At 32.0% G+C, this 18,455-nt stretch overlaps 1 protein-coding gene and 1 pseudogene across 1 annotated transcript; both read left to right on the forward strand.

The window, feature by feature from the left end:
* The first annotated feature begins 466 nt into the window (after nt 1-466).
* LOC136774966 (GPN-loop GTPase 3-like) lies at nt 467-2,442 on the forward strand (annotated as a pseudogene).
* Nucleotides 2,443-7,733: 5,291 nt separating this feature from the next.
* Nucleotides 7,734-16,292, forward strand: LOC136774967 (uncharacterized). The gene is made up of 12 exons (XM_066729441.1): nt 7,734-7,806; nt 7,863-7,932; nt 7,981-8,138; nt 8,370-8,549; nt 9,110-9,227; nt 10,683-10,690; nt 10,732-10,853; nt 11,270-11,369; nt 11,428-12,522; nt 12,655-13,184; nt 13,233-15,912; nt 16,012-16,292. The coding sequence occupies exons 1-12, from the start codon at nt 7,734-7,736 to the stop codon at nt 16,290-16,292; spliced, it is 5,415 nt and encodes a 1,804-aa protein (XP_066585538.1).
* The last annotated feature ends 2,163 nt before the right edge of the window (nt 16,293-18,455 follow it).

An 18,455-nucleotide genomic window follows, 5' to 3' on the forward strand; every position in this document is an offset into this window, starting at 1 on the left:
TGCCCTGCTCTGCTCTGCTCCGACCGGCTCTGCTCTGCGCTTCTCTGCTCAACGCCGATCCGATCTGCTCTGCTCTGCTCCGATCTGCTCTGCTCGGCTCTACGTTGCTCGACGCTGCTCTGCCCTGCTCTGCTCTTCTCTGCTCAACGCCGATCCGATCTGCTCTGCTCTGCTCAACGCCGCTCTGCTCTACTCCGCTCCGCTGTTTTCTCCAGCTTCAACGGAAAAGGTTAGCGGGAGTCCCAGCTCCTAGAAATCCTTATATTACGAGTAGAACTTCGGAAAACGTGCGTAATAGCCGTGGAATAGTCAAAAATCACGAATCACGAGTTAAACCGGCTCCCAAGGTGCGTGAATTGGGAATAATAGAGACATTACACTAAGAATTGGAATAATAGTCTAATATCGAGAAAACTTTGAGATTCGCCATGAATTCAAGGATCAAGTCTTTCATGGGCTTTCGGATATGAAGTGTATATAGTTTTATATGTAACTTATTGTAAATGCTTTTATCGATTATCGTGTATATAGTGCCGTACTAAAGTCGTATAGTTTCCGGAAATTTGGTTATGCGCTTACAGTATAGTTGATAGTCGAATTCGGTTGAACAGAGTGACCGGGATATTCGTTCAGTTTCGAATTTCGGTTACGTTAGTATAGTTTTGTCGGGTTTAACTAGGGGTGCATCCCAAGGTCGAATTCTCCCCGAAAGGAGCTACCTTGTTCGATCACCTTGTGGTAATACAGTTCGTTTTTCTCGTTGGAAGAAACCCCGGAGGTGAATTCTCCCCGAAAGGAGCTACTCCGTTCGGTTCTCTTCGCGAGAGTATCGTTTCATTTTCGTTAAAAGGTCGCAGGAGAAACACCTGCCTCGAGTAGACCTTTATTTAATTAGTTAGTTAGTTAGTAGAGAGATTCGTTGGATTAATCCCGAGCGCTCCGAAAAACCGTTTTCCAGACCATCCGTAGTTATAGTTTGGTTAAATATGAAGAACGATCTATGCTTTATGAAATTCGACATATACAGCGATGTCTTTACGGAAATATAGAGAATTTGTTATCGAATATTTTGTATAGTGATTTGACCCGAACTGCCAAATACGTCCATATTTTACGTTTCAGGAACTCACCCACTCTCCGCTTCCGCAATCCTACTCTTATATTCACTGAGCCAGTTGGCATTTTCGTTTGACGATTACAGTATTTTGCGATTACTACAGTACAGTGGTTCTTTCGGGAACCTGGCGCCCAACTTTCGTTTTAGAGTTTGATTAATTTATCGTTTACGAATATCTTAGGGTCAGCCAAAATTTTTGTAGTGTAGCAATATATAAAATTCAAAGATAAAGATATTAAAATTTATAATACATATTTAAGTTTTTAGAGCTATATTTTGTTGTATTAATTTCAGATGTATGGTGGAGAATTCTGTTTGATATACGATGATACATGGTGCCTATTCTTGTAGTCTAATAAAATAAAAATGAGATAAGCTCAATTAGTTACGGGAACTACAGGTAGTGGAAATGTAAGTATTATCACAATTTCTGCTCATAACCTTGAATTATTATTACATATTTATGAATGATAGGCAGTCAATATATTGCTAAATACAAGAAAAACAAGCATTGGATGAGAGAAGAGTAGTGGAAGTAATCAATTTGGATCTAGCAGCTGAATATTTTGAGTCTTTGCCATATATGGATATTACAGAATTTATTCAATTAGACGATGCTATGGAGGATGATGAATTGGGAATTGGACTAAACGAAGGCCTTGTATTTAGCATGGAGTAAGATATATAAAATTCAGAGACAAAGATGTTAAAATATAAATACATACTTAAGTTTTTAAAGATATATTTTGTTGTATTAATTGCAGATAGTTGGTGGAGAATTATGTTTAACTGGATGAAATATTAGGAGATGTAGATAATGGCTACAGGATCTTTGATAGTCCAAGTCAAATTGAACTGTACACACAAATGACAGTCATACGCCAACCGATTAACATGCTGCAAAATCTAAATTTTCATATATGTGGTGTGTTTTTAAAAGATAATCTATTTATGATGGAGCTGTGTTTTTATCTGGCACTATGGCTGATCTTAGTGTTATGATAAATCTTAAAATACCTCATGTAAGAATTTAAAGCAAGGTAGATTTATTATCAAAGAATGCAAGAAAAATGTATGGTTATTTAGAGCCTAATCCATATTGTTTATTTGCAGATATGAGCAATGAATCTTGAAATGTAAAATATTTTTTGAAGTTGACAGAAGCTTTTGTTAGGCTGTTTGAGGATTTCAGCCTAGTTCGTTTTTATCGATTAAATGTCAAAGAGGAGGAATGTATAGCAGATATTAAACTTACAACAGTCGACATTATACAATATGGAGGAGATGCAGATGTTAAAACACAACACTTTGATGAACCTAATTAAAATGAGTGATAGTGCAAATTATTATAAAATTAATGTAACATTTTAAACAGTTTAATTATGCATTTTTTGATATTATTCAGACAAGCTTGGAGACTATAGCTAAATTATATAAAGAGCAAACTTAAAATTAATTGAAGCTCTCATGGTAAATTATGTAAATTTATTTTTACATAAACTTATCTTGCATGACAAAAAAGTGTTCAATTGATTTACCTAATTAATCTTTTTCACAGTAATAGATTAAATGCTAAAATTGCATTGAGCTATATAGTTCAGTATGAAATTCTTATAACAAAATTTTTTAATCTTATTGGGCTTCAGGAGAACTACAACGAATAGATTAACATTGAGTACAAATCACTGTTGTAGCAAAACTAAATATTTAAAGCTTAATGAGAATTAGTAGACATTTTTTTAAATGTACCTAAAATGGCCACTCATGAAAATTTGATAAAAATACATATTTTTCCTAACTATAATCCCCATGGAGGTACAAAGTACCTGGAGAGAGCATAAGTTTACGGGGTTGCCAGGTAAAAGGTGAGAGGAAAGAAGACTGGCTACCATTTTAGTACCTGTAGAAATGTAGCTATATATATTATTATATATATGTCATATTGTTAATCTAGAATATCGTGAACCAAGATAAATTAATAATACGGAGTGAATGTAGATGATTGGTGAATGGCGGGAAATAGGAATATTTACCAAATGCAAACTGATGCAACCTGTCCATTGAACTCATTAGAATGTAGTGTAATCTATAATGGGCTATTACCGTTATTATATAAACCTATTAAGGTATTTAAAATATAATACTTTAAATAAATTAAAAAGAAAAAAACAATAATTTATATAAAAATACGTTATGGAAAATATTGCACATTCAAATTAGCACAAGAAGTTTATAAAAGTTTGATTGAATTTAATAATTGCATATAGAATAAATAAAAAGATATTAATGAAATTGCTCTCTCCAGGTACTTTATACTGCCATGTTATTTGCACATCAACACAGTAACAATAAAGTAAAAGTGTTAGGCTGTAGTATATACACATACTAAGTCCATACTGCATATTACGAAAAATATCCGTCAAAAATAAAGAAATTTATTATTAGAAAGTGTTGATAGCATGAATGCATCATATATCATCTAGACTCTACCAGAACTATATCCATTACCCTAATGTTACTGTATTGGTATTAATGGAGAAAATACTTGAATTTTAAAATACTTTTTCAATGAAACAATAAATAATCATAAAAAGTTTTGCTTATAATATTAAATTTTTCATTAACTTACAAAGAATCTCGGAGAATCATAATGTTAATAGTGTTTTCTTATCCATCTATGAATTTATTAATCTTAAATCTAAACATTACTACGGTAGAAATAATTTAATGTAAGCTTGCGTTACTGTATAATTTATGCTTTGAATTTTGTCAAAAGTGAATGCTTGTTTGCTGTTGAAGAGACAGAAGATTTCTTATATTCATAATAAACGGTATAATCAGCTCCGGAAATTGATGTCATATTACCAGCTTTCCGTATAATCTAAAATGCATAAACGGTAATGTAATATATGAAATAAATATCCTATATTGAAATATAAATCAATAAATATCAAGTAACACGGTAGTGTTACGCGGCAGGTAATTTAAAGAGCCGCGCGACACTACCTACTTTTACGCCTTGTTTGGACTCACGATTTTTCCGATGGATATATTTTCCGATCGGTTCATTTAATGAAAATTTTGATGAAACTTTCATTGTATAAATCGATTATAAGCTTTCGAATGAGACTACAAATGTGTAAATTGGTTCACTCAATGCTGAGATCTCACGATTACGTTCCACTAATAGCTCAAGTCATTTCACTTAGCGTTTCTTCTCTTCCCGACCATGATTTTGGAGTCTCCATCGGACCTCTCACTCTTACAGGTTTAAGCGTTATCTTCTGTCCTTTACTTTTGCTCTTTCGAATGTGTTGGTGCTATAGGTGTGAAACTGATTCCAATATGGCTGCAACGCAGGCGCGACGTATATGTAGTATCCATCGAAGTGTTCGTTTTGTTAGTATGATTCGCACGTGAGTTTTCCACGTGAATTCATAGTTAAAATTTGAATGCATCAATTATATGGCAGTGATTCAGAAATCAATTAGATAAGTATTGTTTGTTAGAACAAATATTTAAATATTTGAGCAATGTTACTTTGTGGTTTCTTTGTTTTATAGGTTACAGGAAATAGAGTGACTAATAGAAAACCATGCGTTTATAAACGCTCATCACATTCCAATTAATAAAGTAATTGGTAACAAAATGATGCCAAAACAAGGAAAATAGTTGTGGTATAGTCTATAACCCTTAATACGCAGATTATTTAGGTTAGTTTCAATGCATCTTAAAGAACAAATTAAAAGTTAAATAACATTTTTCAATACCTGATTTTCATTTACTCAGTTTTAATATTAAATGTGTTTTTCAATATTATTATTATAGTATGTGTTTTCAAAATTACAGATTGTGTTAGCAAAATGCAGAAAGCAGATGAACGAATGGCAGATCAAACAGCTTACATATATAAAGGTATGCAGAAACAAGAATTAAACATACATTGATCTTTTGTGACTAATTTTAATGAGGTTAGAAGGTTGTATTAATAAATATATCTTCTTTCATCATTTAAATTTGCCATATCTTGGTTTGTACGTATGTTTAAAAATTGAATCTAGATATTTTTATATATTTATATACGCAGATACATACCAGCATATACTTTAAACTTACTCGATTTAGATCAGATATAATGGATTACGATGGACAAATTAGAAGGTAAATAACATTTAACAATTAATATTTAGATTTAATTCAGTCTTAGTCTTTCTGTTATATATGTTAGTGAATATTATTATTGTTTCCTAAATAACAGATTGTTTTGGAAATATGCAGGAAATAGCTGGAATAATCGAAGATCGGTGAGAATGATATATATATACATATAAAGGTTGACAGAAAGAATAATTTGACATACAGCAGCTGTTTTTGACTAATTTCAATGAGGTTAGAAGGTAGTATTTACAAAATAAATCTTCTTTCATCATTTAAATTTGCCATAACTTGGTTTGTACGTATGTTTAAAAATTGAATCTATATATAAGTACTGTTATATACTTATATGCAGTCATATACCAACATATATTTTAAGCTATTGTTATTATATTCATATAAAATGATTGGCAGCTAATATATTCTTCAAAAATACAACAACAAGTATCGGAATGGGAAAATAAAGTAGAAGTTATCAAATTGTATCCAGGAGCTGATTATGTAGAGTATGAGCCATTTATGGATATTAGAAAATCATTCAGTTAGACAATGCTACGGAGGATGATAAATATAGATTTCGACTAAAAAGAGGCCTGGTATTTTACACTGCGTAAGATCTATAAAATTGTAAGACAAAAATATTAAAATATATAAATACATATTCATGTTTTTACAGATATATTTTTTTGTATTAATTTCAGATTATGTTGGAGAATTCTGTTTGGTATATAGTGATACATGGTGCTTATCAATAAACTCTAATACAATAATATTGAGATACTTATTTCAATTTAATTTGTGACCTGCGGGTAGTGGAAATTTAAATATTATCACATTTTCGGTTCATAGCCTCTTGTATTGTTATTATATTCTTATAAAATGATTGCCAGGCAATATATTCTTAAATAATGCAACAACAAGCATCTGAGTGGAAAAAAAGAGTAGAAATAATTTGTTTCCAGCAGCTGTATGTTGAGTATGAGCCATTTGTGGATATTATAAAATTATTCAATTATATTATGTTTGAGATGAGCTTTATGTAGCAAAGCAACAATTAAAAGGAAAATTATATTGTATAATACGTACATATCCAATTTTAATTCAAACCAATTTTCTCTTAAGTAGCATTATTTATATAATAAATTTGTCTTATTTACAGGATATGTCAGAAAGAAGAAGGAGCATCTAGAATAGTGGAAAATTTGGTAAACTCAAAAATATTTGCATAAAGGTATGCAGAAAAAAATTTTAACATACGTAAATTGTTGGTGCCTATAATTATTGAAGATACAAGGTTTAAGTAATAAATAGACCTTTCATCATTTAAAATTGTCATTAATTGTTGTGTATGTATATTTAAATAGTCAGCTTGGGTACTATTATGTTTGAGATGAAGTTTCAGTAGCAAAGTAACAATTGAAAGGAAAATTATATTGTATTATACGTATCCAATTTTAATTCAAACCAATTGACTCTTAAATAGCATTTTTTTATATTATAAATTTGTCTTATTTACAGGTTATCGTAGAAAGAAGAAGGAGCATCTACAATGGTGGAAAATTGACTAAGCTGTCACATATTTGCGTAAAGGTAAGCATATAAAACATTTTAAAATACGTAAACTGTTAATGCCTAATTGTTGAAAATACAATGTTTAAGTAATAAGTAGATCTTTCATCATTTAAAATTGTCATTAATTGTTGTATATGTATATTTAAATATTAAGTCTGGGAACTATTATGTATGACTTGAGCTTTAGGTAGCAAAGCAACAATTGAAAGAAAATTATATTGTTTATATTAATATGTATCCAAAATTAATCCAAACAAATTTTCTCTTAATTAGCATTGTTTATATTAAAATTTTGTTTTATTTACAGGTTATTTCAGAAAGAAGAAGGAGCATCTATAATAGGGGAAATTGGCTAAGCAGTCACATGTTTGCGTAAAGATATGCAGATAAAACATTATAACGTATAAAAACTTTTGGTGACTAATGTTAATGAGGATAGAAAGTTGTTGTAATAAGCAGATCTTTCATCATTTTAATTTTTCATTAATCGATGTATATGTATATTTAAATAGTAAGCCTGGGAACTATTATGTATGACTTGAGTTACAAGTAGCAAAGCAACAATTGAAAGAAAATTATATTGTATAATATGTATCCAATATTTAACCAAACAAATTTTCTCTTTATTAGCATAGTTTATATTATAATTTTGTTTTATTTACAGGTTATTTCATAAATAAGAAGGAGCATCTAGAATAGTGGGAAATGGGCTAAGCAGTCACTTGTTTGCGTAAAGATATGCAGATAAAACATTATAACTTACGAAAATTTTTGGTGACTAATTTTAATGAGGATAGAAGGTTGTAGTAATAAGTAGAACTTTCATCATCTAAATTTGTCATTAATTGCTGTATATGTAAATGATATTGATTAATACATAAGAGGAACAATGAAACGTGATTATATTTCTTTATACGCAAATGCAGTTATACAATGCATTGTAAATTGTTATTCAATTAGAAGTGCTATTTCGTATAGGAGCAGACAATGCTCTAAAAACTTTTATTCTTGCTTACAGAAACTATTGATAAATCTGTAAAAAATATTGATATTAGACAATATACTGAAATCCAATTTGTTGGAAAGCGGTAGTATGATGCTGGTGATTTAATCACTGCTCTGTGTGATAAATTAAGTTGCTTGAATCGCGTTGTGCAACATTATCTAACAAAAACGGACAAATGTAGTACTTCATGTTGTCATACAGATATTACCCAATCTTGTAATAATATTTTACTACTTACGCTATTTGATGGTATGAAGAGTTTGTTAATTCCCAAAAAATTATGCAAAAGTAATTCTTGGAGCACACGAAGGAAATAATTCAGAGCAACTTCTCTAAGTGGAAAAAAACTATAGAATTCTTTGTGCAGTAATTGCATGAGTTCTTTAGAACTTCAGCAAAAAATTGCTAGTACAGTTACTAACAAAGTTCTGATTGTTAAATTATCATTTTATCATACCAAAACTGAAAATATAGAAAACGTTAAAGATTGGATTGTTCTTAAAAACTGAAACATTAAAGGTATACCTATTGAGAAATTAGAAATGGGTGATAAAGTTTATAAAGCGAATTGTGCGATTTTCCATGACGACAAGGATGCTGCAACTGGTCATTATACGTTTTTGATACGTAAGGATAAATCATGGATAAATGCGAACGATCATATCGTTCAAAAGAAAACATGGCCCAGAAATTCAAAAAGTACGTTTATCATATTCTTTGAGGAAATTTAATTAATTCAATATTACGTTATTCGTATCTCTAACGGCTGCTTTTATAAATGTTGAAAGTTGTTATCATGGGTAAAAACGTTTTACTCGTAATAACATGTTAGCACCACGGCTGCGTTTAAAACGCAATTTCACTAAATATTGGCCGCAATTATAGCGCCTTCAGCTGCTATATATCTAGTGAGTAAACTATTTAAAAATGATATGATTTCCACAATGAGTTTCTATCATTATTAAATTATTTTCTCACTGAGTATCGCGACGTTTCAAATAAAATCCCGTAATACATATTTTTTGTTTAGAAAATTATTGTATCTTTCTTCATCAAAACTATTTATAACGAGTTGATATGTAATTTTTCATTGTTTTTATCTATAATTTTTCAATGTAGTATTTAAAATGTTGTACTTTTCCTTTTTTAATATTGTTAAATAAAATTGATTATTGTTAACAATATAATTATTTATATATTTCAATTTATATTCCCTTCCAATAAAATTTATTTATTAGAATACACATTCTTTCTTTAAGAGTTTCACTACATTTTGTATTATTTGCATAAAGAAATTCTTAAGATGTATCTTTGTCACATATTACAAAAAGCTCTGAGATTCCAAAAAAAACACTTTCGTGTAAAAAACAACGGCAAGTAATTTGGTCCTTTCTCTCCACAAAAATTAAAATCCCAATAAAATACCATAAAAAAAATTTAAACAAAATAAATCTCAAACAAAAATACCGGCAACACAAAGAATTGAAATCACTTAAATTCGACAAGTAATTATTTGATCCCAAACAAAAATAGCGGCAATACAAAGGATTGAAATCACTTATAAATTCGACAAGTAATCAAGCGGTAATATAAAGCACTGAGGTCGCATAATTTAGGCAACTAAAAAAATGTAAATAAATAATTAATTATTATATAATTTTTGTATACATACTACTTGCCAGGAGGGGCCAAATAGTGTTATGTATATTTAACTCTTCGTTACAGTTGCATATTGAAATATATACTACTCTACACTTTTTGGCCCCTCCTGGCAAGTAGTATGTATACAAAATGATATAATAATTAATTATTTATTTACATTTTTTTACTTGCCTAAAATATGCGACTTCAGTGCTTTATATTACCGCTTGATTACTTGTCGAATTTATAAGTGATTTCAATCCTTTGTGTTGCCGCTATTTTTGTTTGGGATCAAATAATTACTTGTCGAATTTAAGTGAATTCAATTCTTTGTGTTGCCGGTATTTTTGTTTGAGATTTATTTTGTGTAAATTTTTTTTTATGGTATTCTATTGGTATTTTAATTATTGTGGAGAGAAAGGACCAAATTACTTGCCGTTGTTTTTTACACGAAAGTGTTTTTTTTTTGGGATACATAAGATAAGATTTATATAATAAATGGATTATACAATTTTTGAAGTCAAATTCAAAAACAAAATTTAAAAATTAAAAATATCAAATTAAATGAAATCCAGATCTCTGTAATGATAATTCATTGTAATGTATGCACATTATAATTACTTTACTTATTTGAAATTAAATGCATATTTTATCAAATTACAAACGCCTACACATTTTCAAAAACAACGAAGATAGGAATAAATGATCGTAAATTTTTTCGTATACTAAATATATTTCTATCACATCAGAATTTTTGGAAACCATAATCTAACTGTGCGAAAATAAGCATTTCTGTTATATCTAAAAATTCTGAACTCATTTGTCAATTTTTATAATGGATTCATATTTAGAATACCTTAAACTATTAGGATTATCTATTCCTATCTTTTGATATCAATAAGTATTAGCATTTTAATTAATAAAATAAAGAATAATTCTATATTGAATAAATTTGTAAAGCAAATTAAACTTTTCTAAAGTAACACAAAATTAGAGTTTCTGCGATATATAAAAAATATTCTATAATTTACACCTAAATGTAACATTTATGTAGTTATAAATACTTTAATTATTGTTGGTTAATTTCTTTTTTATATCATAATTATTTATCCACGCTTTCAGCTGCAGTAAAGTTCTCGCTTTATTAAATACTTTAAAATTAACTTTGAAAATAGTCTCACATTTTTAAAGATGGAAGGGTAGATTTTCTAATGTATTACTCAAAAATTTTTTTTGTCAGGTTTGTTTCTTGTCGTGACCAACGTATCCGTGAACACGCTATTAATAGAAAAAATTAATGAATTTGTAACAGTGAAAATCAGTAAACAATTTCAAACATTTATATTCTCAAAAGTCTTTCCTGTTTGTTTTATATCACTATTGTTTTCGGTCTCAGAATCTGAGCACTCACTTATCCTACTGTTCCGTCCTTACTAATAAGAAAGACGATACGTACAGTCGTGCACGACTATGTATGTATATATAATATATACATATATAATGATAATACATCCCTCCTCTCCATTTCAAAATACGCGCCATCGACGATAGGATACGGTGGAATGAACCAAGTCCATAGTTCCCATAGATGGTGAGAGGAGGGGATAGACATTCGGAACTAGAGGAGGGGAACCGATTCATTCGATCTTGAGGAGTCAATCCCACCAGAGCAATTCAGTCACAAAAAGGAAACGAATAAACAGTGTGATATAAAGGGAAATTAATCTTTTATAAACCCAAATAGCAATACGAAGTTGTACTTCGCGTTGAAAAATTAGGAGAAACATTTTGGTGCCTCCTGCGAGGTAGGTGAAGAAATCGAGATTGCTGGTAACAACAAGATAGTGCTGAACAAAGTAAGTCAATTTGTTATTTACGGTCCGAAACAAAATTATAATGGCTGAACAAATACAATTATTAATACGAAAACGATCAGTATTAAGAGCCCAAATAAAAGGTCTAAACGATCTTATGAACGAAGAAAATAGTGATACATTCATGATAAAATTACGTATGAGACGGGTGGAACAAAAATATTACACATACGAAGAAATAAATGACGAATTAGTGCTATTAGATCCAGATAGAGATCACGACGAGATGTTCAATGCTATACAAAGTGAATTTTACTCGCTCGCGTCGAGAGTAGAGAATTATTTAGAAAACACAAACTTATCTAGCGCAAATCCGAGTACAAATAGTTCAGTAGATAGAGATCGAGAGTCAAATGAAAACGAATCCGACAAAAAATCACAAAGGATTAAATTACCAAAAATTACTTTACCTACATTTGATGGAAAATTCGAACATTGGTTAACTTTTAAAACGAGGTTTCGAGAAATGATCGATGCGCAAAAAGAATTGTCTGACGCGAATAAATTACATTACCTAAAATCAGCATTGATAGGCGATGCTGCAAAGAAAGTAGACATTCTTACGTTATCCGACATTAATTATAAGAAGGCATGGGAGATGTTAACACGGGCGTATGAAATAAAGAGATTATTAGTGACACAACATTTTAAAAGCATATATGAATTACCGGTAATAGATAAAGAAACCACGAAGGGGCTTATGAAAATCGCGGATGATATGCAACAGCATATAGTTGCGCTAGACATGCTTGGTGTCCATTTTGCACCAGAAAATGGAATATACATAATAGAAACTAAGTTGCCCAAAAATATATTAAGAGACTGGGAAGCCACGTTAGATAGGAATGAAACACCCAGTTTAGAGAAGATGTATGAATTCTTATATAAGACCGCGGCTTGCGCGTCTAAGCGTGATCACGCGAAAATCGAATCAGAAAAATTGAATCTAGAAGTACCAAATAAAAAAAGGCGTTTTAATTCATCGAATAGGGTCTTTGTTTCGAATGCGTCAAAAAATTGCCCAGCTTGCAAGGGTAACCTACATCCTTTGTTTAAGTGCGATAAATTCAAGGAACTGACAGCCGAGAAACGATTAGAATTAATAAAAAATGCGCGTCTGTGTTACAATTGCTTACGGTTACACCGGGGCAAGCCATGTACGTTTTCGAATTGTACTATATGCCACAAGAGACACAATACTTTATTGCACATCGATAACTACAATAACAAAATTAATGAGAATGTAATTAAGGATTATCCAAAAATCAACGATAGCTGACTAACCGCAGTAAAGCAAGTAAGAAAGGCCGAGTTTAGTATTCAACATTCGTTAGAATACCAACTTATCACCACCGCTTTGATCCGGGTAAAAACCAATAACAACACGAGTTCCCTTTGCTGCCGCGCGCTACTCGATACCGACGCTACAGCGAACTTCATAGCAGAATCAGTTCTAAGAAAATTATGTATCCGACCGTTACAATGCGAAATGCCGGTCAACACAATAAACAATGTAAGTATTACTACAAAGGGAATAATTCAATTGAATTTACAATCTACTGACGGGACATTTTCTAAAAATATTACTTGTTTATCTGTTCCTAAAATCGCGGATTCGATTCCGGGCAATTGTATACCACGAAATCTAGTTCCTATACCAGCGAATATAAAATTGGCGGATCCCGAATTTCACCTTTCGCGTCCAATTGATTTAATAATTGGTGCGGGTGTTACCCTATCTCTATTTATGATCGGACAAATCAACCTTACGCCGGACAATAAAAATGATTTATATCTGCAAAAAACACGTCTGGGTTGGGTAATTGCCGGAAATATTCCATCACAAATTAAGATGGTGCTATAAGAGTATCATAGTTGTTTACGAAAAACTTTAAATAAATTTTGGGATGTAGAAGAGGTATCGGCACACGAATTAGAACTATCAGAATTCGACGAATGCGAAAAATACTTCTTGAAAACAATACAGCGCGATGAATCCGGTAGATATACAGTAAGATTACCCTTTCGCGATACAAATGAATATATAGGTGACTCTAAATTCGAAGCTACTAAACGTTTATATTCACTAGAAGCTAAATTAAAATCAAATCCTGAATTGAAAGGAGAATATACCAAGATTCTAAATGAATATTTAACATTAGGACACATGTCATTGGTAGAAAACGCGACAGAAAGAGGATACTATATGCCTCATCACGCAGTGGCGAAAGACTCGAGTAATACGACAAAAACACGCATAGTTTTTAATGCGTCCATGAAAACAAAACGCGGCGTATCACTGAACGATGCACTCATGGCTGGACCGACAATTCAGGAACCGTTAATCATGCATTTGATTCGTTTTAGAATGTATAAATTCGTAATGACCGCGGACATCGAGAAGATGTATCGCCAGGTTTTAGTACATCGCGACGACCGTCGATACCAACGTTTATTATGGAGACCAGAACAAACAATAAACACGTATGAATTAAACACACTAGTATTTGGCATTACATCTTCACCCTTTTTAGCGATAAGAACTTTGAAAAAACTAGCAGAGAACGAAAGATTAAAATATCCCATTGCCGCCGATATCATAAAAAATCATCTGTACGTGGATTACTTAATTACGGGCGCGAAAACGATTGAGGAGGCGCGAAATATACGCAACGAGGTTAGGATATTGTTAGAGAGGGGTGGATTTGTGATTAGGCAATGGGCGGCCAATGACAAGCGCATCATACAAGATCTTCCCACTGAATCAAAACACAAAATATTCACATTTAAAACCGATCCAATTCTAATGACGTTGGGAATAGCATGGGATTCTCAAGTAGACTGCATACAATATCAACCAGAACCCATAACATGCCGAAAACAACCTACCAAAAGAAGAATCTTATCCGAAATATCAAAAATTTACGATCCAGTAGGATTGTTGGGTCCTGTAATTTTCTACATTAAGAAACTAATGCAAGATATTTGGAAAACAGGTATACATTGGGATGAATCAATTCCCCAAGAAATATATTGTAGATGGACCAAATTTACTGATCAATGGGCTAATGTGGGAAAAATACATTTTAAACGTCGAGTTATTGCAGACAATCACAAAAATTTACAAGTACACGGGTTTTGCGAAGTGAGTAGTCATGGTTATGGGGCGTGTATTTACGTACGTTCAGAAGAATATTCGGGAAAGATCACATCACATTTATTGTGTGCAAAGAGTAAAATAGCACCGTTGAAAATCATGACAATTCCACGTTTGGAACTTTGCGGGGCAGTGATATTAGTAAGGCTATACGAGGAAGTTGCACGGAACCATGACATTAATAATATCGAAAAAACATTTTTTTGGACCGATTCAACGATCGTTTTACATTGGCTGCGAACTTCTCCAGCTCTATTGAAAACATTCGTTATGAATAGAGTCGCGATGATTCAAGAACACACCCAAGGCAGTGAATGGCGCCATATCAGATCAGAAGAAAATCCGGCCGATGCAATCTCAAGAGGTCAACTGCCTTTTGAATTTCTAAAAAATAATCTTTGGCCTCATGGACCAAAATGGTTATTAGAAGTAGAAACAAATTGGCCACGGGTTTTCCCAAATCAATTAGAAATGCCGGAACTTCGGAAAAATACGTGTTTAAGCTTGTGCGTAGATAATGCGCAAATATTCGAAAGATTTTCGTCATTTAATAAATTATTGATGGTTATTGCATATTGCTTACGCTTTAAAAGGAATAACAAATATGTTGCTTCGATCAAGCCACAGGAATTAAATGAGGCAGAAATTTGCATTATGAAGGTAATACAGTCCTCTCAATATGCTGATAAGATAATAGCACTCAAAAATTTACCATACAAAGGCAAATTGCTTAATTTAAGTCCCTTCATCGATGAACACGGACTGATTCGAGTAGGGGGACGTTTACGACAGGCAAATATACCCTTTCATCAAAAACACCCTATTTTAATACCTAGTCGGCATCATGTATCCGATTGTATAATCCGTGATCTTCACGAAACAAATCATCACACTGGCATTGCTACAACCCTATACAATCTAAGACAAAAGTATTGGATTCCAGACGGTCGGAATCAAATTAGGAAAATAATAAGAAATTGCGTACGTTGTCGTCGGTTTTCAATAAATCCCGTTAACTATAAGATGGGAGAACTTCCAACATCCCGAGTACAACCATCTATGCCGTTTTCTCATACAGGTTTAGATTTCTGTGGTCCGTTTTATTTGAAAGAAAAAAAGTATCGCAATCGAAACAAAATTAAGGTGTATGTATGCGTGTTCATTTGCATGACCATTAAGGCAGTGCATTTAGAGGTCGTCAGTGATCTAAGCACAGAAGGTTTTATAGCAGCTTTAAGGAGATTCATAGCGAGACGTGGTATTCCTGAACATTTGTACTCGGATAACGGCACGAATTTCGTAGGTGCAAATAGTCAGTTAAAAGAAATGTATGCATTATTGAACTCCGAAGAACAACAAATTAACATAAATAGATTTGCAAGCGAACAGCGTATAAATTGACACTTTATCCCACCAGCCGCTCCTCACTTTGGAGGATTGTGGGAGTCCACCGTCAAACTCTTCAAACATCATGTCAAACGAGTTGTAGGCAATACGTTGCTCACGTTTGAAGAATTCTATACATTTACAACCGAAATTGAGGGCATATTAAATTCTAGGCCCATAATAGCCATATCTTCGGATCCAAATGACATACTAGCACTAACGCCAGCACATTACTTAATCAGCAAACCTATTACTACCTTACCTGAGAGTAACTTGACAGAAATTCCCAGTAATCGGTTATCTATATGGCAACATATCTCCAAGATGAGGCAGGATTTCTGGATACGTTGGAACAAGGAATATTTAAACGAATTACAGACTTGAAGTAAATGGAGCAAGGACGGTCCCAATCTCGAAGTGGGTTCAATAGTCCTGATCAAGGAGAAAACGCTACCTTGTACTCAATGGGCTCTAGGCAAGGTGATTTACACGCATCCAGGGACCGATGGCATAGTTCGAGCAGTAACGTTGAAGACCAGTAAGGGTGAAATAAAACGAGCAGTAAAATATTTATGTCCAATACCAGTAGTTTCATTATGTAATTCATGTTAACATATTGTATGACTTTATATGTATCAATGTTTATGTATCATTAATTATTCTTTATTTAACAAGTGTAAGTGATCTGAATTAGCTCAAATTCAAAAAGATTAATCGGTGTACCCTCTCAACGGGGGGAGAATGTTCCGTCCATACTAATAAGAAAGACGATACGTACAGTCGTGCACGACTATGTATGTATATATAATATATACATATATAATGATAATACATCCCTCCTCTCCATTTCAAAATACGCGCCATCGACGATAGGATAAAGTGGAACGAACCAAGTCCATAGTTCCCATAGATGGTGAGAGGAGGGGATAGACATTCGGAACTAGAGGAGGGGAACCGATTCATTCGATCTTGAGGAGTCAATCCCACCAGAGCAATTCAGTCACAAAAATAAAAACGAATAAACAGTGTGATATAAAGGGAAATTAATCTTTTATAAACCCAAATAGCAATACGAAGTTGTACTTCGCGTTGAAAAATTAGGAGAAACACCTACATTCCTCTTCTTCATCTACAAAACGCATATTTCATTACCGTATCAAGAGACACGGTAGTGTCTCGACGGCAAGTACATAAAAGTAGGTATAGACGTATCTATACCGCCGTCGAGGCACTACTGTATCTTATACAGCAAGTTTGGCCGTCTCAATTTTTAAATCGATTTTTCTCCGTGAATGATACACAGTCATGATTCAAGTAAAGCTTTTCTTAAAATAATTTTGAACAAGCTTTCATTTGAGCCCATGAACATCAAAATCGATTCACGAAATCCAGAGATATCATACTCAGTTAGCTATATATATATCGAAAATTAAGATTCTTCTCCTTCGTCATCTTCTCCAGCCAGAATATACGTCTTGGACTGAAGTTGGTCGTTAAGAGGAAAATGACGTTATTTTTTCTCAGCGTTGCCAAACGGTTAAGCTCAACGACAAAACCAGTGTTGTAAACTATCAAATAAAATCGATGTAATCGATATAATTAATCCGGCGACTACTGTTAACTGTCAATTGTAATGTGAGGTTATTTATATTTAATACAGTGAGGTTAATCATTGCTATGTTAGTGAATGTGTTAAATTTTCAAAATGACAAATGAATTCGAATAATAATAACATAAGGTGTCGACAAATATTAGATAAGAATAACATTATATTTTACAATACTAGATGTTAATATACTTTGTTGTACTTTGTGAAATTTCTTTTTCAGATAAATTGAGATAGAACATTTCTATTTTCATTGCTGAGGATAGTAGAGCTGACTGGATGAAATAAGATTAATATTTACATATTTTCAACGCTGAGCCAAGGAGTAGAATACTTTCAACATTTATGTGTATCAGTGATTATCAGGAGAATATTAATTAAATTAAATTTTTAGATATTTGATAAACATATGCTAAACATCCAGGTATGGAAATCATTAACAAAATTCGTGTTTAACTTTCTCTTTTCTTTAAACTCATATGGATTTCAACTGCCCGATAGGTTATATCATATATATGAGCAATTTTCCGGGAGACAATAACAGTTTCTGCTTATTATATATACAAACAATTTTCCAGGAGACAATAAAACTTTCTTATTACTACGATTAAAGAAAAGTAGATGAATATTTTCTAATCGTTATTTAATATTCAATTATAATTTAAAAAAGTATTATAACCAAATATTTATCTACGCTTCCCTAATCAGAATAGAAACAAATTATTATTATCTCCAAAATAATTATTCAAATGTAATTTTTTATAAAAATAACATTAAATTTTTTAATATAATTTGTAATACATTTTTTGGTACTTAGTGAGATTTTATTTCAGATTGAATTACAATAACGTGTTTATTGTGTCATTGTGCAGGCTTGAGCTGTAATATTTAATAGAAGAAGTCAGAAATGATACCAGTTTACCATAGAAAGAGCTATAATG

This window comes from Prorops nasuta, unplaced genomic scaffold (genome assembly GCF_024137725.1).
Source record: "Prorops nasuta isolate Cenicafe-Biocafe unplaced genomic scaffold, Cenicafe_Pnas_1.2 PNAS00007, whole genome shotgun sequence".
Lineage (NCBI taxonomy): Eukaryota > Metazoa > Arthropoda > Insecta > Hymenoptera > Bethylidae > Prorops > Prorops nasuta.